General features: G+C 44.4%; 2 protein-coding genes across 3 annotated transcripts in view; both read left to right on the forward strand.

Moving 5' to 3' along the window:
- Positions 1–26,891, forward strand: part of LOC112611850 (zinc finger protein 136) — a 520,810-nt gene that overhangs the window by 386,048 nt on the left and 107,871 nt on the right. The gene's annotated exons all lie outside the window — the stretch shown is intronic.
- LOC112611844 (zinc finger protein 433-like) lies at positions 281–26,381 on the forward strand. 2 transcript variants are annotated; one of them, XM_025365765.1, is made up of 6 exons: positions 281–468; positions 21,829–21,955; positions 22,161–22,221; positions 23,893–24,659; positions 24,882–25,262; positions 25,509–26,381. In XM_025365765.1, the coding sequence occupies exons 1-6, from the start codon at positions 466–468 to the stop codon at positions 26,357–26,359; spliced, it is 2,190 nt and encodes a 729-aa protein (XP_025221550.1). In that variant the 5' UTR covers positions 281–465; the 3' UTR covers positions 26,360–26,381. The 2 variants fall into 2 exon arrangements, with proteins under 2 accessions (XP_025221550.1, XP_025221549.1); XM_025365764.1 differs by lacking the exon at positions 281–468 and having other exon boundaries at positions 21,820–21,955; positions 25,065–26,381.

Here is a 26,891-nt window from a genome sequence, read left to right on the forward strand (position 1 = left end):
AACTCCCTGCACACATTTATGACATTGTGCAGGACGAAGAAACAGGGACAGACCATTGACAGAGCCACTTCTAGTAATTAAGACGAGCAAGTTTGGCCGAAATGCAAATTTTCAAAAAGCCCAGCTCAGAGAAGGAACTTGACCTTGGACTGTGGCTAGAAGCGGTGGGTCCTGCTGGGCGTGGCCCTGTTACCCAGGACTTCTGCTGTCACTCAGGACGCAGGGGGCGGGGCCTGGCGCCCTACCCAATCAGAGTCGCTGGGGTGGGGCCCGGCCAACTGTTTATCCGCTGGAAGAACTGGGTGGTATTCCCGCTCTCCTCAGTCTTTGGCTCCCCCAGCCTGGGGAGGTTGGCACCCCGTTTTTCCTGCTCTGAGAGGGACCGGTTGCCATCGCCATACTTCTGTAGCTCTGTGGTCTGCGTTGTGACTGCTCTGGACGTGGGAGTTACCTGAAAGCGAGGAAATGGTGAGAGTGAGCCCCCGCTGGGAGTTCCGAGATATGGGGCGGGTTGGCAGGGGCTGGTTGGAACCAGATGGAAGTGGCTGTGCCGGGACCCGGACCTCCCCGCGGGGACTCCGGGTCTGGGGCCCGAGCACTCCTGGCGCGGCTTGGCCTTCGGTCCAGTCGGCCGCAGGTGCGGCTAGGCCGACAGCCGGAACCCCGGGCGCCCTGTCTAGTGTCTGCGCGGCGACCCCGGCCCAAGCCCCAGAGCCCTCTCTGGACAGCTCTGCACCCGCAGCCCCGAGTCTCTCCATATTGTGTGGGGGTCATGGGAGGGTCACGGAGGCAATCCCGCCTGGGGTGTGGGTGTTATGCCCAGACTGTTTATTCCCCGAAGAAGACCACCAGAGTCCAGAGTCAAAGCTAAGCAGCAAGGATCTTTATTACAGGTTCGAACCTGGAACTCTCACTCGCTCGCGCAGCGAGAGGGGCAGGAGAGTTCCCCCACTGAGCTCCGAGCAGTGTTATATAGTCTAAGAAAAGTGGGCATAGGATTATTATACAAATCAGATATATGATTGGCTAGTGTTTGAACAAGGCGATTTGGCTAACTATGATTGGTTCCTGCCATTTCTGATATTTCGGTTCAACCTTTGAGGCGGGAGAGCAGTTTTACACAAAGGCAGTTAATTATATTGCGTCAGGTTGCCCAACTGGTTTATGGCAGCAAGAGTTTATCTTACTTAAACACATCTTGTGACCTTGCCTCAGAACTTACAAAATCTCTGGTACGTGCAGAAAAACAGGTACTCACAGAACTTACGAAATCTCTGGTATGTGCAAAGATTAGAGAGCAGAACAAAGGGTTTAGCAATAGGGTGTAGCGGGGGGGGGCGGGTACACATCTATCTTTGTGCCCTTTCATGGGGTTCGTGTGGGAGGAGCTGCGCTGTGAGGCCCCCAGTGCCCCCTTTCTCCTGTTAAAACTTAAAGAGGCCCCGTGCTGGGAATAAAGGCGTGAGCCACCGCGCCTGGCCTAGCTTGGAGAACTTGTGACAGTGGATAACTGTTTTCCCTGTTATCTGTGGCGTAGAGCTTGGCAACTGCTGTCATGTTTGTGTTCACATCATGATCAATGTGTACTAGATGCTTTATTTATTTATTTATTTATTTATTTATTTTGAAAGGGAGTTTCACTCTTGTCTCCCAGGCTGAAGTGCAATGGCGCGATCTCGGCTCACTACAACCTCTGCCTCCCAGGTTCAAACTATTCTCCTGCCTCAGCCTCCCGAGTAGCTGGGATTACAGGCGCCCGCCACCATGCCCAGCTAATTTTTTTTGTATTTTTAGTAGAGACAGGGTTTCACCATGTTGGCCAGGCTGGTCTTGAACTCCTGACCTCAGGTGATCCGCCCGCTTCGGCTTCCCCAGGTGCTGGGATTACAGGCGTGAGTCACTGGGCCCGGCCGTGTACTAGATGCTTTGTTGTAACCGCCTCAGGGGTTATTCCTGCCTGTGCTGCAAAATGACCAGGGCATTGCAGTAAAGAAAGTGTTTGACACTTGATGGACCACACAACGCAGAAGACAGAGACAGAGTTAGCACTCAAATCAGTCTCCCCGGAGGCTTATAGTTAGGGATTTTTCTTTAATATTTTTTCCTTACAATTTTTTTTTTTTTTTTTTAGACGGAGTCTTGCTTTTTTTTGCCCAGGCTGGAGTGCAATGGCACGATCTGGGCTCACTGCAACCTCTGCCTCCCGGATTCAAGCGATTCTCCTGCCTCAGCTTCCCAAGTAGCTGGGATTACAGGCGCACACCACCAAACCCTGCTGATTTTTATATTTTTAGTAGACTCGGGGTTTCACCGTGTTGGCCGAGGTGGTCTTGAACTCCTGACCTCAGGTGATCGACCTGCATCGGCCTCCCAAAGGGCTGGGATTACAGACCGAACTCGGCCAGGGGATTTTCAAAAGCAGATTGGGGGAAGAGGTGGTGGGAAATGGTCCTCCTGAGTGCTGAGTTGCTTCTAGAGGAGCAGGGTTGGTGGGCCTGAGTGGAACCATGGGTGTCAGACAAGCAAAAAACCTGAAAACACTTATCTGCAGAAATATCTTGGGACCAGTCTATACCATAGCAAAATTCAGGTTCTTCATCGCTTCCCACTCTATTCCCCCCACCCTCACTCATGGTTTTTCATTAGCTTTAGGAAGGCAGTGTTTAAGGAAGAGCTATTATCATTTAAACTATAACATAAATTATCCCAGCCCGCGGGATCGTCGAAGCAGGCCCTGGAGGAGGGAGTGGGAATTTGGGGGACAAGAGACACGAGAAATGGAGACAAGACAGTGCTCTGATCAAGTCTCGTTTAATGGCGGTAATGCAATGCCTTATATACACTTGGAGGGGAAGGGGTTGGGCCAGAGGCGGAGATGATCTCATCGCGGAGGGTGTGGCTAGGTAGGTATTGGTTTCTCTGGTCGGAGGTCATGTTGGGCCTGCGCTGTCAGTTGGTAATTTTCCCGGGCGCAGGATGAGGCCTGCGCTACAAAGTAACAATTTTCGCTGCGTGGGGGAAAAACAGGTGAAGAAAAAACAGGAAGAGCGCCATCTTTTATGAGGTATTGATACAAAAGAGAAACAACAAATCTAGGGAGGAGGTAGAAGGTGGAAAGGAATAGAGCTCGGGCATTTAATCATTAATTATTATTTGCTATGGCCGGGGCACGCAGCTCTGGACAGGTCCCCCTTTTTATTGTTTTATGATAAGAAATGACCCCTCGGGAACTGCGCCTGTTTTAGGTTGGGTCATCTCATCCCCATCTTCTAGGCCCGTCATGGGACAAGGCAGCAGCAAGGGCGGCCCTCCTGTCTTAGGCTCCGATGGGGATAGTGTCCTCTTACCCATCATTGACTGTCCAGTTCAGCACACAGGGGAGGTGGTCTTATTAAGGCAAATAAGACTCACCATTTTCCGTCATCTCAAGGCGATGATAATGGACCTGTATAGGCTTGGCCTGGAAGGCCTCGATTTGTTGTCTAACAAACGCTGTAAGCTTATTAAGGATTATAGGCCCGAGAGTGAGAAAAAGTAGAAGAGTAAGTAAAGGACCAAGGAATGGCAGGAGATAGGGGAGAAGTCCATCGAGTCCAGTCCACAAGGGATTGGTGGCCAGGCCTTTTCTGCGCTTTTCTAGTTCTTCTTGTAACGTTTTTATCTTATCTCTGACGATTCCGGATTTGTTGGCGTAAAAACAGCACTTTTCCTGTAAAGCCAAACAGATCCCTCCCTGTTCTGCCGTTAGCAAATCTAGACCTCTTCTATTTTGGAGAACTACTTCTGCTAATGAATCTACTTGATCTTGTAAATCTTGTATAGTACTGGATAAGGTCTGTACATCTGAAATTAATTGATTGGATAATTTGGTATATTGGGTTAGTGAGACTCCTAGGCCTGTGGCTCCTGTAGTAAAAGCAGTGGTGATTCCTAGTCCGGCCAACAAGGGAATAAATTGTATGGCTCGTTTTGGTCTATAAATAAAATGTTCGATAGTGGGGATGGGGATAGGTTCATCTCCAGGGATATCAATGTCGGGGAGAAGAGTGGCCAGAACACAAAGCCCTGTCCAATTTGTAGGTAGATAAGTATATGCCATGTTGTTTCCACAGACGAAAACCGAGCCATTTACAGCACACAAAGGGTTAGTGGCATTGATTATGGAGGCACAGTTGTCAAACACAACATAGCCTAGATCAATTTCTTTCGTGTTATTATATGACGGTGAAAAGAGACATGAGGAATTAGAAAACGTCATCGGTTGAACTAAGAGGGGAGAAATAATAGGACAGGAATTATTTACCAAGGATTCATTTGAGTAATTGACATAGGACGACAAAAGGTTAGGTATAGCTAGAGGAATAGGGGGGCCCATTTTAAGACAAAGCCAACAATCGTGGGCTAGGCTTCTATTGGACATTTGAAGTAAATTGTAAGTAGCATTGAGGATATCAAAAGTTTGAGCATCAAGCCTAAAATTATCTCTAATCTCAGGCAGGGCTAAGGGGTGATATTGAAGTTCAGGATATAGAGCTTTATGAATCTCTTCTAATTTTCTCTGGACGGTTTTAATTCTTGCAGTATCTAATGGGCCTCCTCCATCAGAAATGTGAATGGGAGCGGTAGTGCTCCAACAAACAGGCTTTCCTTTTTGGCCGTTACAAGGAGATTGTACAAGTTTATTAGTGGATCCTAATACTTGTACGTCATTGGTACCTCCAGTTTGTGTTTTTAGTAACGTGGCCGTATAGTATGTCTTATTGCCTGATTTGCATTGTTGATAGGAGGTGTAACAGGAACTATGTATAGAAGATTGAAAAGAGCTACAAGGGCATTCTAGGAGCGGCCCGCTAGGTGAGGTGTCTCTTGGGGTAGACTTACATTTCCATAACTGGTTTGGCATTAGGTAAGCTGTCTTGCCCGAGCAAGTCACCTGGGTGATTCTGTCTGACGGAGGTTCAGATATTTGTCCTCCGCTGCAGTCACAAGGCTGGCCGTATTGTTTTCGTATTAATTCTCTCGCTTTACGAGGGTCACCAAAACCTGCATAGACTGTCACTACGCTATATAGAGCGATTATTTTCCAAAGGAATCTCATTTTAGGCTTCATTTTCTGAAAAACAAAAAGGAAGAAACTTCTCAGGGAGATTTATCTTCCCTGGACTGACAATGGTTATGATTTATTTGTCTTACCAATCTTTCAGGCAGCCATCTGGCTGCATCATTTTTTTGTGAGAAGATGCATACTGAGCCTCTTCCCCAAATTAAAACTGGATCGGGGCCATGCCATGAATTATCAAGTGGATCTTTCCAGTTTACCATTGCGAACTGTTTTTGAGATTCAGGATGCCAGAAACGGTCGGCAGCCGATTTTCCATGACTGTCCAAATTTAAAAAATTAAGGATAAACAGGGCATGATTGAGTATGTTTCTGGGGGTACCCTTCACGGGGTACCAGCTCCCCCCTTTTAATTTTGTGATAACAGTTTTTAATGACAGATGGGCTCTTTCTACTATACCTTGTCCTTCGGGATTGTAGGGAATGCCTGTGGTATGTTTAATTTGTAGGGTATTACAGAATTGTAAAAAGGCTTTGGCTATATAACCAGGGCCATTATCTGTTTTGATTTGTTTGGGTATTCCTAAAATAGAAAAGCAGTGTAATAAATGAGCTATGACATGTTTGGTGGCCTCTCCTGTTTGGAGAGTTGCAATAATGAACCCACTATAGGTGTCTATGCATACATGGATATATTTTAATTGACCGAATTCTGAGTGGTGAGTAACGTCCATTTGCCAGATTTCGTTGGGGATGAGTCCTCGGGGGTTAACTCCTAAATGAGGAACAGGTAAATACGTTATGCAGTTGGCGCATTGTTTAACTATTTGTCGAGCTTGTTCTCTGGTAAGTTTAAACATGAGCCTTAAGGTTTGGGCGTTTAAATGATGTAAGGCGTGTGCTTTTTGTGCTTGTTGTAAATTGTCTATAGTGACTGTGGCTATGGTTTTTGTTGCCGTGTCGGCTGTTGCGTTACCTTGTGTTAAAGGTCCCGGTAATCCTGAATGTGCTCTAATATGCCCAAGGAAAAAGGGAGTAGTCCTTTTTTGAATAAGTTGTTGACATTGTAAAAATAGGTTAGCTGTGTCTGAAATATGTTTAATTTGAGGCACGGTCTCTAAGAGGGGTATTGAATGAGCCAGGTAGGCGCTGTCTGTGTAAATGTTAAGTGGCTGACAAGGAAAAGCTGATAATGCTGCAATTATAGCTTGCAATTCGACCAGCTGAGCTGATGTATAAGTGGTCTGGAATTTAATGATTACATCATTGTAGGTGTAAGCGGCAAGCCCTGTGGAAGATCCATCAGTGAAAATTAGTAATGCGTCATTGAGAGGTTCTTTACTGGTAATATGGGGAAACACAAACGCATGAAGTTTGCAAAATTGAATGAGTTTGTTAGGTGGGTAATGGTTGTCAATTGTGCCAGTGTAAGAAGCGCAAGCAATTGGCCAGGCTTCCGTATTTTGTAACAGCCAATGGATGTGTGATTGAGTGCAGGGCTGTATAATGGTAGAGGGTTCTATTCCAAAGTATTTTCTACTGTTTTCTCTTCCCAAGATAATTAGATCAGCTATTGCATCATAATAAGGCAACAAAACCTTTTTAGGGGAGGAGGGTAGGTGTACCCACATAATGGGATTGTTCTGCCAGAATAAACCAGTAGGGGTTATTGTTGTGTTAAAAATAATGAATATTAATGGCTGAGAATAATTAATACTGGTAACAAATTGTGTTGCAATGGCATGCTCTACCTGTTGGAGTGCTATTAATGCTTCTTTGGTAATGGACCTGGGAGATTTTGGATTAGAGTCTCCTTTTAATATATCGAAAAGAGGTTTTAACTCCCCTGTAGTGAGCTTTAAATACGGCCGAAGCCAATTTATGTCTCCCAGTAATTTCTGGAAATCATTTAAAGTTTTTAAATGATCACGACGTATAACGGCCTTTTGATTAACGACTTTGGGTCCATTAATTTGGAAACCAAGATAGGTGTATGGATCTTGTAATTGTACTTTTTCTGGGGCTATTTGTAGTCCGGCTACTGTTAACTTTTGTTTGAGTTGGGCAAAACACTGTAAGACTTGTTCGCCAATTTCTCCTGCTATTAAAATATCATCCATATAATGTATAATATACATTTGTGTCCATGTTTTTCTGACTGGCTCTATAGCAGCAGCTACATATTTTTGACACAAGGTAGGACTATTGGCCATACCCTGAGGTAAGACTTTCCATTGATAGCGCTTCATTGGTTGCTTACAATTTGTAGATGGAAGACTAAAGGCAAATCTTTTTTGGTCAGCAGGGTGAAGGGGAATTGTAAAAAAGCAATCTTTAAGATCAATAATGATTTTAAAATATTTTTGAGGAATCGCAACCGGTGAAGGCAATCCTGGTTGTAAGGCACCCATAAGGACCATAGTGATATTTACTGCTCTTAAATCTTGTAAGAGTCTCCATTTACCAGACTTCTTTTTAATAACAAAAATAGGTGTATTCCAAGGAGAATTACTTTCTACAATATGTCCTGCTTCCAGTTGTTCCTGCACTAACTGTTGGGCGGCACTTAATTTATCATTGAGTAAAGGCCACTGATCAACCCAAACGGGCTCATCTGACTTCCAAGTAATGGGGTCAGCGCACCTTTGGGGTGCAGGTATGTCAGTGACCTGAGCTAAAAATTTCCAAACCCCTTTTTATCAAGTTGTCCTGAAACCAGTATAGGCTGTGGGATACCGTTTTTTCCTTTTTCAAGACCTTTACCAGGGGTGTATCCTTGAGTTAACATTTGTGCAGTAACTATATCGTTTGGACTACACATTATAATTTTCATTTGAGCGAGCAGATCTCGCCCCCACAGGTTAACAGGTAGGTAAGGGATGACAAATGGCTTAATGAGGCCTGAATTGCTTTCTTTATCTGTCCATGTTAGGTATTTAGAACTTTGTTTAGGATTACTGCTTTGCCCAATTCCTCTCAAGTGAGTTAAAGTCTCTGTGGTAGGCCAATGAGAGGGCCAATCTTCTTGTTTAATGATAGTTACATCGGCCCCTGTGTCTATTAGCCCAGTGAATGCCTTCCCGTCTAACCATAAGGTTAGAGAGGGTTTTTGATTTGTAATTGGTTGCACCCAATATATATCTGATGATCCGAAACCTTTTATATTTCTATTAGAGTGTCGGATATTATTATCTGTTTTAACCAAAGGTAGTAGGATTAACTGAGCTATTCTAACTCCTTGAGGGACAGTAATAATATTATCAATAGCTCTGGCCATAATTTTAATTTCTCCCTCATAATCATTATCGATAACTCCAGGGAGGACTTGTAAGCCTCTCATGGTGACACTACTTCTTCCTAAAAGTAGCCCAAAAGTGTTAGGTGGTAAAGGTCCATATATTCCAGTATTTAAGGTTTGTGGTCCCATTTCAGGTGTTAGTACTGTGTGGGAGGTGGAACTGAGATCCAGTCCTGCACTTCCTGGGGTTGCTCTACTAAGCTTTGAAATGGATTGCTGTTGCTGGCTGGAACAAAGCTGACTGCCCCATATGCTTGTTTCGGGGCCTGGGGCTGGCCCCTCATCCCGTTTCCCTGCCTGGGAGATAAAGGATTTCCTTGACTGTCAGTTTTAGATTTACATTCATTTGCCCAGTGCCTTCCTCTTTTACACCTTGGGCAAAGGCCTGGGATTTTCGCTTCTGGATTTTTATTTTGGTTTTCATGGCAATCTTTTGCAAAGTGTCCCCTTTTACCGCACCTAAAACATCCCCCTTTATCTTTACCTTTGTTAATGAGGAAGTCTCTTACTGTTTGGCCGCTAAAAGCGGCGGCCATTGCTAGGCCTTGTTGATATGAGGGCCCAATATCTGAACAAAGGCGAATGTATCCTGTTAAATCTGTTTTCTTTCGATAAGGTCTGATTGCCGCTTGGCAGGCGGGGTTAGCGTTTTCATAAGCTAACTGTTTAACATAATCTACACCCGTTTCTGCATTTCCAAAAATTCTACCTGCCGTGGTCATAAGTCTATGCACAAAGTCTGAAAATGGCTCATCGGGTCCTTGTTTAACTGCCGTGAGTGAGGCCCCTGGATCTCCTTTAACGGGAAGTTTTCTCCAGGCTTTTGTAGCAGCAGCCTGGATTTGTGAGAACAATCCAGGATCATATTGCATTTGGGCCCGAGTGTCTGCATAATTACCTGAACCAGTTAACATATCAAAATCCCAACCGTTTCCTGCCTGTTGATTTCTTTTAGCTGTATCTCTACAATTTTCAAAGAACTCTGACTTCCAAATTAAGTGGTCTCCCCCAGAAAGAACTGCCCTAACTAAGGTATTCCAGTCTATAGGAGTGAGCCAATTATCAGCCACAGATTCTACTATAGCAAGAGTATATGGAGCAGTAGCCCCATACTGAGAGGCAGCAGTCTTTAACTCTTTTATAATAGTAAAGTCAAACCCAGTATGATGTCTCCAAGCCTGTCCCTGTTCATCTATGGTTTCAGTGACCGGAAAAACGTCTTTGGGGGAGGAGTCTTCTCTACGTCGGCTAGCAACCAACCCCCCTCTTGGAACATGCTGTCCAGGCCGCTGAGGTGGGCGCAAGGAACCCTCCATAGCGTCTGAGTTGGGTATTTTTTCATTTCCTGTTTTTAGCTTTTGGAGCCTAATTATCAATGATTGATGTAACTCTTCAAGTTTAATTTGCTCTTCTAGTTGAGCAATTTTTTGTTTTAATTCTTCTTTGGGATCTATTGCTGCCATAACAATGGGTGCAGAAGCCTCATTATATGTCTTATTATATGGGGGCGGGTATGAAGTAAAGGGAGGCAGATCAGGGTTGTGATATTTAGCTGCCTCTTCCTCTAAATCATCCCAATTTATGTCTGATTGATTAGGCTTATTAACTTCCTCCTCTTTTTGAAGCATCTGCAAAATTGGGTATTTTTTTGGTTTGTTTTCGTGTGGCATTTCTTTATCTGTTACTGACGGAGACTTAATTTCCTCATGATCACTTTCGAGGGAAATGAGATCCTCCTCCATATCTTGCGGAGGCTTTGTAAGGTTAGAGCGGGAGCTAACCTTTAAAATATGCTCTGTCTGAGCGACCGCAGCCATGACTTGCGGATCGGCCTCCTTCTTATCTATTAAATCTCTAATGAGGTTCCAATGAGAGAAGGCGGTCACAGGAATTTTTTCTGGCCCAAAAGTATTATAATAGTCCTGAAAACAATCCCCTACTCTACGCCATCTTTTAATATCAATAGTTCCTTCCTGTGGGAACCAAGGGCAAGTGTCTTTTACAAAATCAAAAAACTTAAACAAATCATTACCTTTAACCTTTACTCCTCGTATCTTTAAAGCCTCTTTTAATTGTCCTACATAGATCTGATGCTGACTTAATTCTTGTCCCATTTCGGACGCGCCACTTACCTTCGATTCTGACGCGGCAGGTTCCCGCGGAGATCGGAAGAGCTTTACTCCTTTTGTCTGAGTTAGCAGTCGACCGTCCTTTGGCGTCCTCTTCCTCACGGAGTCCCTCGTTTCCAGGTCCCTGTTCGGGCGCCACGTATCCCGGCCCGCGGGATCGTCGAAGCAGGCCCTGGAGGAGGGAGTGGGAATTTGGGGGACAAGAGACACGAGAAATGGAGACAAGACAGTGCTCTGATCAAGTCTCGTTTAATGGCGGTAATGCAATGCCTTATATACACTTGGAGGGGAAGGGGTTGGGCCAGAGGCGGAGATGATCTCATCGCGGAGGGTGTGGCTAGGTAGGTATTGGTTTCTCTGGTCGGAGGTCATGTTGGGCCTGCGCTGTCAGTTGGTAATTTTCCCGGACGCAGGATGGGGCCTGCGCTACAAAGTAACAATTTTCGCTGCGTGGGGGAAAAACAGGTGAAGAAAAAACAGGAAGAGCGCCATCTTTTATGAGGTATTGATACAAAAGAGAAACAACAAATCTAGGGAGGAGGTAGAAGGTGGAAAGGAATAGAGCTCGGGCATTTAATCATTAATTATTATTTGCTATGGCCGGGGCACGCAGCTCTGGACAATAAATGTCTTCCAAAGTTAGCTCAGCCTAAGCCTAGGAATAATTAAGGCAGCTTGAAAGATAAAGGCAAGAGGAGCGGTTGGCTAGATATCTTTCACTGCCATAATTTTTTCAGTGTTATAATTTTTTCAAAGGTGATTTCATTATCATGGAAATAGTAATAAAATAATATTGTCAACTTAAAAATAATGAGATTTCTATACAAAAATTAGCCAGATGTGGTGGTGTGCTCCTGTAGTCCCAGCTACTTGGGAGGCTAAGGCAGGAGAATTGCTTGAACCCAGGAGGTGGAGGTTGCAGTGAGCTGAGATCACGCCACTGCACTCCAGCCTGGGCGACAGAGTGAGACTCTGTCTCAAGTAAAATATTAATAATGATATTTTATTATTTCCCTGGAGGCCGGGCAGTCAAGGTTGCACTGAACCGTGATCACACCACTGCACTCCAGTCTGGGTGACAGAGTAAGACCGTGTGTCAAAAGTAAGAAAATTAGGCTGGGCGCAGTGGCTCACGCCTGTAATCCTAGTACTTTGGGAGGCCGGGTCGGGCGATCACCTGAGGTCAGAAGTTCGAGACCAACCTGGCTAACACGGTAAAACCCCGTCTCTACTAAAAATACAAAAATTAGCCGAGTGTGGTGGTGGTGCATCTGTAATACCAGCTACTCAGGAGGCTGAGGCAGGGGAATTGCTTGCACCTGGGAGGCAGAGGTTACAGTGAGCTGAGATAGCGCCATTGCACTCCAGCTTGGGCAACAAGAGCGAAACTCCATCTCAAAAAAAAAAAAGAAAATTAAAAATTAATTTAAAAATAGTCAGGCATGGTGCTTCACACCTATATCCTAGTACTTTGGGAGGCCAAGGTGGGTGGGCAAGGGGTTGGGGGATCCCTTGAGCTCAGAGGTTTAAGACCAGTCTGGGTAACAGTGGAACCCCATCTTGACAAACTGCTTAAAAAATAGCCAGACATGATGGTATGTGTCTGTAGTCCCCAGTCACTTGGGAGGCTGAAGTAGAAGGATTGTTTGAGCCGAGAGGTGGAGGCTGCAGTGAAGCATGATCATGCCTGGGCGACAGAGCAAGAAACTGTCTCAAAAAATAAAAATAGAGATTCAAAAAATAGATTCAAAAAATATGGTTAAAGGCTGGGTGCGGTGGCTCACGCCTGTAAACTCAGCACTTTGGGAGGCTGAGGTGGGTGGATCATGAGGTCAGGAGTTGGAGACCAGCCTGGCCAACATGGTGAAACCCCATCTCTACTAAAAAAAATACAAAAATTAGTCAGGCGTGGTGGTGGGCGCCTGTAATCCCAACTACTCAGGAGGCTGAGGCGGGAGAATTGCTTGAAACCAGAAGGCAGAGGTTGCAGTGAGCCAAGATCACGCCACTGCACTCCAGCCTGGGCAATAACAGCAAAACTCCATCTCAAAAAAATAAAAAATAGGCCGGGTGTGGTGGCTCACACCTGTAATCCCAGCACTTTGTGAGGCCAAGGCGGGTGGATCACAAGGTCAAGAGATCAAGACCATCCTGGCCAACACGGTGAAACCCCGTCTCTACTAAAAATACAAAAATTAGCCAAGTGTGGTGTCGCGTGCCTGTAATCTCAGCTACTCAGGAGGCTGAGGCAGGAGAATCGCTTGAACCCGGGTGGTGGAGGTTGCAGTGAGCCGGGATTATGCCACTGCACTCCAGCCTGGCAACAGAGTGAGACTCTGTCTCCAAAAAAAATAATAATAATAATAAATAAATAAATAAATGAAATAAAAAATAAAACAATTTAAAGTTCTAATGGCTTCAAATTGGAATTATTGACTTCCACAAATGTGTGTATTATCTGAAAGGATTAGATATTTTTGCTTTCCATTTTGTGGTATGAAATGCAAATGCCTTATAATTTCCTTTCCATGTGTAAACCTGAACTTGAGTTTGAAGGATTTTGCTAGATTCTTCAAACACTGGGTGTTTTCTCATTGAATCACGCCTGAGCCCAATGACTGCAAGCTAAGGTCAATCAGAAGCCCGCAAAGAAAGGTCATTGAAGGCTCACTTGTTTCTTGCTGGGGAGCCTCCCCTGCAGTGTCCCAGCTGCTCACACTGACCATGGGACAAACCCTTTATGTTGAGAGAATCTGAGAGTACTGGAAAACTGGGGATCCACAGGCAGATGCAGCGGGTCAGCGATGCCCTTCTGAGGCTAGTTGTCCTAAGATTGTTTCTAAATATTTTTAATGAAACAGATGTGGATTTAGGTAAAGAATGACTTTTCTTTTTGTTCTTTTTTCCTTTTTCTTTTTTTTTTAGACCAAGTCTTGCTCTGTCACCCAGGGTGGAGTGCAGTGGTGTGATCTCGGCTCACTGCAACCTCTGCCTCCTGGGTTCACGCCATTCTCCTGTGTCAGCCTCCTGAATATCTGGGACTACAGGCACCTGCCACCACACCTGGCTAACTTTTGTATTTTTTTTTTTTTGAGACGGAGTCTCGCTCTGTTGCCCAGGCTGGAGTGCAGTGGTGCGATCTTGGCTCACTGCAAGCTCCGCCTCCCGGGTTCAAGCTATTCTCCTGCCTCAGCCTCCGAGTAGCTGGGACTACAGGCACGCACCACCACGCCCGGCTAATTTTTTGTATTTTTAATAGAGACGGGGTTTCACCGTGTTAGCCAGGATGGTCTCGATCTCCTGACCTCGTGATCCGCCCGCCTTGGCCTCCCAAAGTGCTGGGATTACAGGCGTGAGCCACTGCACCCGGCTACTTTTGTATTTTTTTAGTGGAGACAGGGTTTTATGATGTTAGCCAGGGTGGTCTCAATCTCCTGACCTCAAGTGATCCGCCTACCTCAGCCTCCCAAAGTGGTGGGATTATAGGCGTTAGCCACCGTGCCTGGCCTGTGCCCGGCTAATTCATATATATATATATACACACACACACACACACACACACACACATATATATATATATATATATTTTTTTTTTTTTTTTGAGACAAAGATGGCTCTGTCGCCCAGGCTGGAGTGCAGTGGTGCGATCTCAGCTCACTGCAAGCTTCGCCTCCCGGGTTCACGCCATTCTCCTGCCTCAGCCTCCCGAGTAGCTGGGACTACAGGCGCCCGCCACCACGTCCGGCTAATTGTTTGTATTTTTATAGAGACGGGGTTTCACCGTGTTAGCCAGAGGGGTCTCGATCTCCTGACCTCGTGATCCGCCCGCCTCGGCCTCCCAAAGTGCTGGGATTACAGGCGTGACACCACCGTGCCCGGCAATTTTTATATTTTTAGTAGAGACAAGGTTTCACCATGTTGGTCAGGCTGGTCTCAAACTCCTGATCTCAGGTGATCTACCCACCTTGGCCTCCCAAAGTGCTGGGATTACAGGGGTGAGCCACCGCGCCCAGCCAGGAATGACTTTATTCCAAAGGAGAATTGAAATAAGGAAAAGGGACAAAGTATAAGATCTGTAAGCATCTCAAAGTTAGCCCAAAAATGAATTTTTTTTTTTTTTTTTTTTTTGCAGAGAGGCAAAAACAAGGTTAGGAAGAAGGTGCGAGTGGGAGGTCACGATACAATTTCATTTGTTAATAATTTGTATTTTAGGCCAGTTAGCCAGGATGGTCTTGATCTCCTGACCTTGTGATCCGCCCGCCTCAGCCTCCCAAAGTGCTGAGATTGCAGGCGTGAGCCACCGCGCCCGGCCCTCTTTTGTTTTTTTCAGAAATAATTCAGGGCCAGTCCATAAAGTGAAAGCAAGTTTGTTATGAAAGTAAAGGAATAAATAATGGCTATTCCATAGGCAGAGCAGCCGGAGAGCTAATTGTTTAAAAGAGCATGACATGGCTGGGTGCGGTGGCTCATGCCTGTAATCCCAGCACTTTGGGAGGCAGAGACAGGTGGATCACAAGGTCAGGAGATCGAGACCATCCTGGCTAACACAGTGAAACCCTGTCTCTACTAAAAATACAAAAAATTAGCCGGGTGTGGTGGCGGGCGCCTGTAGTCTCAGCTATTCGGGTGGCAGAGGCAGGAGAATGGCGTGAACCCGGGAGGCGGAGCTTGCAGTGAGCCGAGATTGCGCTACTGCACTCCAGCCTAGGCAGCAGAGTGAGGGAAAAAAAGAAAAAAAAAGAGCATGACACCTCCTCTGCTCCTTGCTCCCTCTTTTGCATATGTGACCCTGGCTCCTCTTGCCTTCCACCATAAGAAGGAACTTCCTGAGGCCCACACCGGAAAGACGATTCCAGTGCCATGCTGCTTGTACAGCCTGTAGAACCATGAGCCACTTAAACCTCTTTTCTGTATGATTTATCCTGCCTCAGGTATTTTATAGAATTGCAAAACCAACTAACACAGCCCTTTTGCCTTTCTGTGTTTCTGCCTTGGTTTATACAACTGTATGTGCAGTGACAAAAGTCTGTGTGTCTGTCAGGGGTGCTGAATGTACATGTCCTATGAATCTGGAAGGCTTGCATTTTCTGGCCTGGTGGGACTAGTAGCACCTCTCTTCCAAGGTGAACAGAAGGGATGAGAGTACACCTCTTTGTCTTGTGGGAACTGGGAACAAGCAGTTAGTTTTGTTTTTCTGTTTGTATTTTGTGGACCTTGGGAACCTAAGGTGGGAGGTGGTGGCCCCAAATGCCCCCAGATCGAAGTGGGCAGGGACACAGTTAGTTTTTTACTAAGAAGAATGAGAGTAGTTTTGCATTTTCATACCTGTCTTATGGTCGGGTTTGCTTTGTTCTTAGTGCATCTCTTGTCATCTTATAGAATATTCTCTTGTATTTCTAGTTTGAGTGTTTTTATTCATGAGGTGATGTTGAGGTTTGTCATATGACTTTTTCGCATCTATTAGGACATTCTTTTGGTTTTTGATGTTTTGATGTTTGTCTGTTATTATGGTGTATTGAATGAAGTTCAGAGATAAAGCAACCTTGCTTTCCTGGATTAAATCCCACTTGATCATGAAGTTTATATGTTGTCATATATCGATAAATTTTCTTTGCAAATATGTTACTGAAGCTTATGTCAGAATTTAAGGAAGTTTGTTTAATACAGTATTATAGTATATCCTAGCATTATCGTGTATAGTGTATCATGTATATGTGTATATAGATACATGTTATGTATATGCACACTTGTAGTATATGTATATTGTATGTGATTTAGTTATGGTAGGTAATTGGTAAATATATGTAACTTGTACATTATATATAACTACCACATATAAAGGTATTATAGTATATAGCATTAAGCTATTATAGCATAAATTTATTTAGTTTTCTCCTCCATAGTATAATGCACTTCATTTCCATATCAGCATGCAAAATTATTCAATTACATCAGTCTTATCCTCCCATGGGAACAAAGGAGAATCTCCCTCTCTCGATGCTACAGAAAGTGCCACTCAAAAATCTTCATAATCTTGGACTTAGGGAAAATATTTTCTGACATGACACTGGGAGCACTAGCAGCAAAGAAAAACTATGTCATTTAGACTACATCAAAATTTAAAACTTTTGTGCTTAAAAAAATACCATTAAGGAATTGAAATAGCCAGGCATGGTGGCTCACGCCGGTAATCCCAGCACTTTGGGAGGCTGAGACTGGCAGATCACTTGAGGTCAGGAGTTTGAGACCAGCCTGGCCAACATGGTGAAACCCTGTCTCTACTAAAAATACAAAAATTAGCCAGGCATGGTGGCACATGCCTGTAATCCCAGCTACTTGGGAGGCTGAGACAGGAGAATCGCTTGAACCTGGGAAGTGGAGGTTGTGGTGAGCTGAGATCACACCATTACATTCCAGCCTGGGCAATAGAACGAATCCATCTTGAAAAAAAAAGAGGCCAGGTGTGGTGGCTCATGCCTGTAATCCCAGCACTTTGGGAGTCCACACGGACAGATTGCCTGAGGTCAGGAGTTCAAGACCAGGCTGGCCAACATGGTGAAACGCTGTCTCTACTAAAAATACAAAAATTAACTGGGCATGGTGGTGGGCTCCTGTGAACCCAGCTACTAGGGAGGCTGAGGCAGGAGAATCGCTTAAACCCAGGAAGCAGAGGTTGCAGCGAGCTGAGATCATACCAACTGCATTGTAGCCTGGATGACAGAGTGAGACTCCGTCTCAAAAAAAAAAAAAAAAAAGAAAGAAACTGAAGCATGTGTGGTGATGCCACACTGAACACATCTGTTCTCTGTAGCTAAGCAGGGTTGGGCCTGGTTAGTAAATGTATAGAAAATGCCTGGGAATACTGGCTGTTGTATGCTTAAAAACAAAAAAAAGAAAGGATTTGACAAGATAATTCACCAAATGGAAGAAAACTTCTATATTGAGTATCTGGTCCATCTTCTTCACATAGGGTGGGGGATGAATTGGTAGCCAGCACTCTGAGGCATCCTGGCCCATTACTGCGGGAGGTGAACTCTATCCTGTAGTCCTCTCTGGCAATGGTACACCCGCAGTCCCCAATCTCATCCAGTTTATGGGGAGACAACAAGAAGTGGTCATCAGGAGAGAAGTCTGACCTGGTGTTTTGGATGTTTGAGTAGGAGGTACTCTCGGGAAACCCATCTTCCTCCCCACCAGAAGAGAACTTCTTATCACTAACGCACTGCAGATATGTGAATTAGGGTCTCAAGTCTAAGTCTGTATTCCTTGTAAAGAGGGATTACACTGAAAACTTGGTAAAAATTTCAAGGACGGTTTTATTGAGCACAATTGCAATACGTGTTGAATAAAGCCTTATTTTTTGGCTATATGTTATAGTACAATTTAATATGGGAAAGAGATTGAACTCAACCTGAATGCATCAACAAGACAATTACATCTAAAGAGCAAGGTACCATAGAGGAACTTGGTAAGGTGTCAAGAGTTGGGGAAGAGAATATTAATAAATTATCATAGGTGAGGGAAACAACTTGATTAGATATCAAGTTTGGGGGGATTCTCTCTAAACTGTCTTATTAGGATTTAGCTATAACTGGGCTCTGCAGGCCAAACACAAAAGCTAGTCAGGAAGCGGGCTCCGAGGAGCCTTACTAAAGTATGATCAAGGAAGGAGTCCTTGAGATCCTCTCAGCCTAGTTCTTGCTAGGGCTGATGATAAATCCTTAAATTTATGGTTTCCTCCCCACATTCCAAAACACTCCCTCATTTCCCCTCTCCAGTGGACATCATTATTAATCATGTATCCATACATGTGAAACTGCTGCGGTATTTTAATTGTTTACCATTTCTTTTCCACAAAGCAATAAGTGCTGGGTATATTCAACCCATTTTCCATGTGCCTCGAGAATACTCTTGTCTCTAATCCTAATGTAACATCATATACATTTTCATTACATTAGGATTAGAAACAAGTTCTGTTTAGAAATTTTATTTTCACATTGAAAATCAATCAGATTTGCTTCAGCTTTAAAGAGTGTGCTTATGTAAAATTGAATGCTGGCAGCAAGCTGCACTTTTTTTTTTTTTCCTAAATAGGAAATAGGTTAAAAATGTATTACTTTATGAATATGAGGAAAGCACTCAATAACCACTGAAAACTACATTATATAAATCCTTGTGCCTGATGACTCCTGGTCCACTGACCTTTTCATGAGTTTATTGGCCCTTTTCATGTATCTTGCAGGAATGTCATTCAAATACTTTCCCTATCTTTTAATTAATTAGGTTTTTTTTTTACTTGGTACAATAATTTATTATTATAAAAAATATTTGGCCGGGCGCGGTGGCTCAAGCCTGTAATCCCAGCACTTTGGGAGGCCGAGATGGGCGGATCACGAGGTCAGGAGATCGAGACCACCCTGGCTAACACGGTGAAACCCCGTCTTTACTAAAAAATACAAAAAAAACTAGCCGGGCGAGGTGGCGGGCGCCTGTAGTCCCAGCTACTCGGGAGGCTGAGACAGGAGAATGGCGGGAACCCAGGAGGCGGAGCTTGCAGTGAGCTGAGATCCGGCCACAGCACTCCAGCCTGGGCAACAGAGTGAGACTCCGTCTAAAAAAAAAAAAAAAATTTAAATTTTTTAGCTTCAGGAATTTTACATGTACTGTTGAATTAGTTTGACAAATCTATATAACTCGTCTAAGATGAATAATACTGTATTTTTTTTATGAGTGGCCTTTTGCAATTAGTATAGAATCCTGAAATTTCTTTTCTTTTTTTTGAGATGGAGTCTCACTCTCTTGCCCAGGCTGGAGTGCAGTAGTGCAATCTTGGCTCACTGCAACCTCCACCTCCTGGGTTCAAGCTGTTCTCTGCCTCAGCCTCCCAAGTAGCTGGGATTACAGGCACGCCACCACCATGGCCGGCTAATTTTTGTATTTTTAGTAGAGATGGGGTTTCACCATCTTGACCAGGCTGGTCTTGAGCTCCTGACCTCGTGATTCACCCTGCCTCGGCCTCCCAAAGTGCTGGGATTATAGGCGTGAGCCACTACGCCCAGCTGAACCCTGAATTTTCTTTTTTTTGAGACAGAGTCTCACTCTGTCACCTAGGCTGGAGTGCAATGGCACAATCTCAGCTCACTGCAACCTCCGCCTCCTGGGTTCAAGCGATTCTTCTGCCTCAGCCTCCTGAGTAGCTGGGATTACAAGTGCATACCACCATGCCCGGCTAATTTTTGTATTTTTAGTAGAAACGGGGTTTCACCATGTTGGTCAGGCTGGTCTTGAACTCCTGACCTTGAGATCCGTCCACCTCAACCTCCTAAAGTGCTGGGATTACAGGCCTGAGCCACTGCACCTGGCCGAATCCTGAATTTTCATGCTTGTTGTAGCATGGGACAGAAGGTTTTTTTGTTTGTTTGTTTGTTTGTTTGTTTGAGATGGAGTTTTGCTCTTCTTGCCCAGGCTGGAGTACAATGGCACTATCTCAGCTCACTGCAACCTCTGCTTCCCGGGTACAAGCGATTCTCCTGCCTCAGCCTCCCGAGTAGCTGGGATTACAGGCGCTCGCCACCACACCTGGCTAATGTTTTTGTATTTTTAGTAGAGATGAGTTTCACCATGTTGGCCAGGCTGGTCTTGAACTCCTGACCTCAGGTGATCCGCCTGCCTCGGCCTCCCAAAGTGCTGAGATTACAGGCATAAGCCACCGTGCCCGGCCCCAGAATGTTATTTTGTAAGACTAAATACTATCCCACTGTAAGTATATGCATACCACATTTTCTTTATCCATGTAGCCATCAGTGGACATTTGAATTGATCCGTCTCTTGGCTATTGTGAACAGTGGTTTTCAAATATCTCTTCAAAGATCCAACTTTCAATTTATATGAATTGAATATAAATAAACCTAGAGGCCAGGCGCGGTGGCTCAAGCCTGTAATCCCAGCACTTTGGGAGGCCGAGACGGGCGGATCACAAGGTCAGGAGATCGAGACCATCCTGGCTAACACGGTGAAACCCCGTCTCTACTAAAAAAAATACAAAAAACTAGCCGGGCGATGTGGCGGGCGCCTGTAGTCCCAGCTACTCGGGAGGCTGAGGCAGGAGAATGGCGTGAACCCGGGAGGCGGAGCTTGCAGTGAGCTGAGATCCGGCCACTGCACTCCAGCCTGGGCGACAGAGCGAGACTCCGTCTCAAAATAAATAAATAAATAAATAAACCTAGAAATGGGTTGCTGGAAGAAAATATTTTTTTACTAGTTTTTCAGGCATCACCATACTGTTTTCCATAGAGGTTGAGCCATTTTGCAATCCTTTGGTCAGAGCACAGAGGTTCCAATTTCTCAACATTTTTTCCAAAGTTTATATTTGAGGTGTTTGATTTTTCTTTTTTCTTTTTTATTTTTTTGAGACAAAGTCTCGCTGTTGTTGCCCAGGCTGGAGTGCAATGGCACCATCTACCCTCACTGCAACCTCGCCTCCCGGCTTCAAGCAATTCTCCAGCCCCAGCCTCACGAGTAGCTGGGATTACAGGTGCATGCCACCACGCCCGGCTAGTTTTTTGTATTTTTTAGTAGAGACGGGGTTTCTCCATGTTAGCCAGGATGGTCTCGATCTCCTGACCTTGTGATCCACCCGTCTCGGCCTCCCAAAGTGCTGGGATTACAGGCTTGAGCCACTGCGCCTGGCCAGTGCGCTGGAGTTTTATCCCTGAACCTTGTCTCCTTTCAGCCTTCAGCATTTCATCAATTACAATGTAAGTTTTCCTACCACGGTACTGTTTTCCACAAAATTTCTATTCATGAGTTTTTAATTTAGATAGTTCTGACTCTCTTATCAGTTGGGTTGGTTGAACCCCTTGCAAAATCCAGTTTTTTTGCTTTTGTTGTCTGCGCTTCAATCAAAATAAAATCCCCCTTCCAGGTAATCATCAATGGTTAAACTTTGTGAACAGGCATTTTCAAGGATATAATAGCCTCAGGACTGCTAATGTCAACATTTTTTTGCATGTGAATTTAGAGGACTGTATTATGACAGATGCTGTAAACCCATGCTACAAACAGACATTAAGAGCAGCCCAGGCAGTGCACCTTTCTCCCTGGATTCCATGAAAAGACACGTTTTTCTATTCTGCTGCTGGTTTATTGCTTAATTCTGTTCCAGCATCAGAAGTGATTTATAGAAGAAAGTAAGTGTAGACAGAGAGTAATGGGTCAGATGACCAAGAAATGGAATAAATGTTTGGAGTCCATAGCACCGTGGAAACGTCTTAGGAAGAGGGTATAGACCCCCAGTGCTGTCAGTCTCACCCATCCTCCTCTATACGTGTGGGATGTTTCAGGACTCGGTGGCTTTCGAGGATGTGGCTGTGAACTTCACCCAGGAGGAATGGTCTTTGCTGGATCCTTCCCAGAAGAATCTCTACAGAGAAGTGATGCAGGAAACCTTGAGGAACCTGGCCTCTATAGGTAAGAATGACAGTATTATGTTCCCCAATGGATGAGACAAGTGTTTCTAGCTCATTAATGCTGTTCCTTGATTTGGAATATGGACAGGCAATACTTTGATGAATAAATGAGGTATGGCTCTAATGTCCCGTGAACATAGAATCTATAGTCATTTTTTCATAATTTTATTTTAATTCAGCACTATTTTTCTGATTCTGTATTCTAGGAGAAAAATGGAAAGACGAGAACATTGAAGATCAGTACAAAAATCCCAGGAATAATCTAAGGTGATTTAAACTCACAAGACAAAGCAATGTCTCTCTAGAAAATCTTAGAATGCAAGAATATGTTAAGAAGCAAATAAAGAAAATATGCCTAGCATTAAATTTATTTATTCTTAAAATATTCACTCTAAAAACTTATATTTAAATGTGACATAGGCTGGGCACAGTGGCTCACACCTGTAATTTCAACTGTTTGGGAGTTGGAGGTGGGAGGATTGCTTGAGGCCTGGAGTTTGAGAAGATCCTGAGCAAAATAGCGAGACTTCATTTCAAACAAATAACTAGCAATACATGTGGCATACACCTGTAGTCCTAGCCACGTAGGAGGCTGAGGCAGGAAGATCACTTGAGTCCAGGAGTTCAAGGGTGCTGTGAACCATGATGATGCCAATGCCACTGCCACTGACTGCCCTCCAACCTGGGCTATATGGTGACCCTGACTCAAGAAAATGATACAGAAGTTTAGTATTTGTAAAACAGTAAACATGTAAATATTATTAAGAATTTTCGACTGGGTGCGATGGCTCATGCCTGTAATCCCAGCACTTTGGGAGGCCGAGGTGGGCGGCTCACAAGGTTGGGAGATCGAGACCATCCTAGCTAACACGGTGAAACCCCGTCTCTACTAAAAAAATACAAAAAACGGGCTGGGCGCCGTGGCTCAAGCCTGTAATCCCAGCACTTTGGGAGGCCGAGATGGGCGGATCACGAGGTCAGGAGATTGAGACCATCCTGGCTAACACAGTGAAACCCCGTCTCTACTAAAAAATACAAAAAACTAGCCGGGCGAGGTGGCGGGCGCCTGTAGTCCCAGCTACTCGGGAGGCTGAGGCAGGAGAATGGCGTAAACCCGGGAGGTGGAGCTTGCAGTGAGCTGAGATCTGGCCACTGCACTCCAGCCTGGGCGACAGAGCGAGACTCTGTCTCAAAAAAAAAAAAAAATACAAAAAAAATTATCCAGGGGTGGTGGCAGGCGCCTGTAGTCCCAGCTACTCGGGAGGCTGAGGCAGGAGAATGGCATGAATGCAGGAGGTAGAGTTTGCAGTGAGCTGAGATCACACCACTGCACTCCAGCCTGGGTGACAGAGTGAGACTCCATCTCAAAAAAAAAAAAAACAAAAAAAAAAAAACCAATTATCATATAGTGTTTTTCTTTTTTAAACATATGATTTTTAAAAAATAATAGGTATAGGCCGGGCGCGGTGGCTCAAGCCTGTAATCCCAGCACTTTGGGAGGCCGAGGCGGGTGGATCACAAGGTCAGGAGATCGAGACTATCCTGGCTAACATGGTGAAACCCCGTCTCTACTAAAAATACAAAAAACTAGCCGGGCGCGGTAGCGGGCACCTGTAGTCCCAGCTACTTGGGAGGCTGAGGCGGGAGAATGGCGTGAACCCGGGGGGCGGAGCTTGCAGTGAGCCGAGATCGGGCCACTGCACTCCAGCCTGGGAGACACAGTGAGACTCCGTCTCAACAAAAAAAAAAAAAAAAAAAAAAATAGGTATAGATAGACCATCTTGTAGCCATATGGTCCAGTCAACTTCCAACAATTTAGACAGGGTAGAAAGCCTACACTTTCCTGGATAATGTTGAAAATGCAAGTGCAATCCTTGTTAATAAACATAAAATCACTTACAAACAAACCCTCAATAATGTGCTTCTCATTTTTCACAGAAGTCTTCTGGGAGAAAGAGTCGATGAAAATACAGAAGAAAATCATTGTGGAGAAATTTTTAGCCAGATTCCAGATGACACACTGAACAAAAAAACTTCTCCTGTAGTAAAATCATGTGAAAGCAGTGTGTGTGGAGAAGTCTTCCTGGGTCATTCTTCCCTTAATAGGCACATTAGAGCTGACGCTGCACACAAGCCATCTGAGTATCAGGAATATGGACAGAAGCCATATAAGTGTCAACAACGTAAGAAAGCCTTCAGATGTCACCCCTCCTTTCAAACGGAAGAAAAGGCTCACACTGGAGAAAAACTCTATGATTGTAAAGAATGTGGAAAAACCTTCATATCCCGTTCAAGCATTCGAAGACACATGATAATGCACAATGGAGATGGACCTTATAAGTGTAAGTTTTGTGGGAAAGCCTGCCCTTGTCTCAGAGTATATCTTATACATGAACGAGTTCACACTGGAGAGAAACCATATGAATGTAAACAATGTGGTAAAGCCTTTAGTTATTCAAATTCCCTTCAAATACATGAAAGAACTCACACTGGAGAGAAGCCTTATGAATGTAAGGAATGTGGGAAAGCGTTTGGTAGTCCCAATTCCTTTTATGAACATAAAAGAACTCACACTGGAGAGAAGCCATATGAATGCAAACAATGTGGAAAAGCCTTCAGATGGTTCCATTCCTTTCAAATACATGAAAGAACTCACAGTGAGGAAAAGCCTTATGAATGTACCAAATGTGGGAAAGCATTCAAGTGTCCCAGTTATCTTTGTAGACATGAAGTGACCCACTCTGAAAAGCCCTATGAATGTAAACAGTGTGGGAAAGCATTATCTTATCTTAACTTTCAAAGACACATGAAAATGCACACTAGAATGAGACCTTATAAATGTAAGACATGTGGAAAAGCCTTTGATTCTCCCAGTTCATTTCTAAGACATGAAAGAACTCACACTGGAGAGAAACCTTATGAATGAGCGCACTGTGGTAAATCCTTTAATCGTTCCAGTTCCTTTCACTATCACGAAAGGACTCACACTGGAGAGAAACCCTATGAATGCAAGCAGTGTGGAAAAGCCTTCATTTCTTCCACTTCCTTTCGATATCATGAAAGGACTCACACTGGAGAGAAACCCTATGCTTGTAAGCAATGTGGGAAAGCCTTCAGATCTGCCTCACACCTTCAAATGCATAAAAGGACTCACACTCAAGAGAAACCCTATGAATGTAAGCAGTGTGGTAAAGCCTTCATTTTTTCCACTTCCTTCCGATATCATGAAAGGACTCACACTGGAGAGAAACCCTATGAGTGTAAGCAATGTGGGAAAGCCTTCAGATCTGCCTCACACCTTCAAATGCATGAAAGGACTCACACTGGAAAGCAACTGTATGAATCTAAACAATGTGAAAAAACCTTTGGATCTGTCAGAAACCTTCAAATTCATGAAAAGACACACACTGGAGAGAAACCCTATAAGGAATGTGGAAAAGCATTCAACAATTTCTCTTCCTTTCAAATACATGCAACGATGTATAGAGGACAGAATGCCTATGAATGTAAAGAGTGTGACAAAGCATTCACATCTGCCAAGATCCTTCAAGTACATGAAAGGACACACACTGGAGAGAAACCCTATGAATGTAAGGAATGTGGGAAAGCATTCAATTATTTTTCTTCTTTGCATATACACAAAAGGGTGCACACTGGAGAGAAGCCATATGAATGTAAGGATTGTGGGAAAGCATTCGGTTTGCCTGGTTCCTTTCGTAGACATAAAAGGGCTCACACTGGAGTGAAACCCTATGAATGCAAGCAATGTGGCAAAGCCTTCACTTCTTCTGGTTCCTTTCAGTGTCATAAAAGGATTCATACTGGAGAGAAACCCTATGAGTGTAAGCAGTGTGGTAAAGCCTTCATTTCTTCCACTGCCATTCGTAGACATGAAAGGACTCACACTGGAGAGAAACCCTATGAGTGTAAGCAATGTGGAAAAGCCTTTATTTCTTTCAGTTCCGTTCGGTACCACGAAAGGACTCACACTGGAGAGAAACAGTATGAGTGTAAGCAATGTGGGAAAGCCTTCATGTCTTCTACTGCATTTCAGTATCATGAAAAGACCCACACTGGAGAGAAACCCTATGAATGTAAGCAATGTGGGAAAGCCTTCATTTCTTCCAGTAGCCTTCGATATCATGAAAGGACTCACACTGGAGAGAAACCTTACGAATGTAAGCAGTGTGGTAAAGCCTTCAGATCTGCCACTCAACTTCAAATGCATAGAAAGATTCATACTGGAGAGAAACCCTATGAGTGTAAGCAATGTGGGAAAGTCTACAGATCTGCCTCACAACTTCGAGTACATGAAAGGACTCACACTGGAGAGAAACCCTATGAATATAAGCAATATGGGAAAGCCTTCAGATCTGCTAAGAACCTTCAAATACAGACACTGTAAACAAATGTTTATAGCAACTGCCTACTAACATGTTATTCTCTATTTGTGGTTGTTGTTTGAGATGGAGTCTTGCTGTGTTGCCCAGGCTGGAGTGCAGTGGCGTGATCTTGGCTCACTGCAAGCTTCACCTCTGGGTTCAGGCAATTCTCCTGCCTCAGCCTCCTGAGGAAAAAGATGCCTGGAATTACAGGTGTGCACCGCCACGCCTGGCTAATTTTTATATTTTTAGTAGAGACGAGGTCTCACCCTATTGACCACACTGGTCTTGAACTCCTGACCTGAAGTGATCCACCTGCCTCAGCCTCCCAGAGTGCTGGGATTTCAGGCATGAGCCACTGCACCCAGCTGTTATTCTCTATTTAGTTAACTGAGAAGCCGTAATAAAATGTCTCAGTGCCATCATGCATTAGATCAAGTTTATGTTACCACATTACTTTTCGAACATTGTGAGTCAATATTACCAAGTGGACAAAATCCCAGACATCTTTTTCCTCATGTAAATTTTAATTTTCATGCTTATATACTTAGAACA

Source organism: Theropithecus gelada, chromosome 19 (genome assembly GCF_003255815.1).
Source record: "Theropithecus gelada isolate Dixy chromosome 19, Tgel_1.0, whole genome shotgun sequence".
NCBI classification, from domain to species: domain Eukaryota; kingdom Metazoa; phylum Chordata; class Mammalia; order Primates; family Cercopithecidae; genus Theropithecus; species Theropithecus gelada.

Bases quoted from the DNA above. Each gene is read 5' to 3' on its own strand.
- LOC112611844 (XM_025365764.1), top strand. From the start codon at position 21,820: ATGTTTCAGGACTCGGTGGCTTTCGAGGATGTGGCTGTGAACTTCACC. The intron at 21,956-22,160 runs GTAAGAATGACA...TCTGTATTCTAG, and splicing joins GAGGAACCTGGCCTCTATAG to GAGAAAAATGGAAAGACGAG. The intron at 24,660-25,064 runs GTCCCAGTTATC...AATGTGGGAAAG, and splicing joins ATGTGGGAAAGCATTCAAGT to CCTTCAGATCTGCCTCACAC.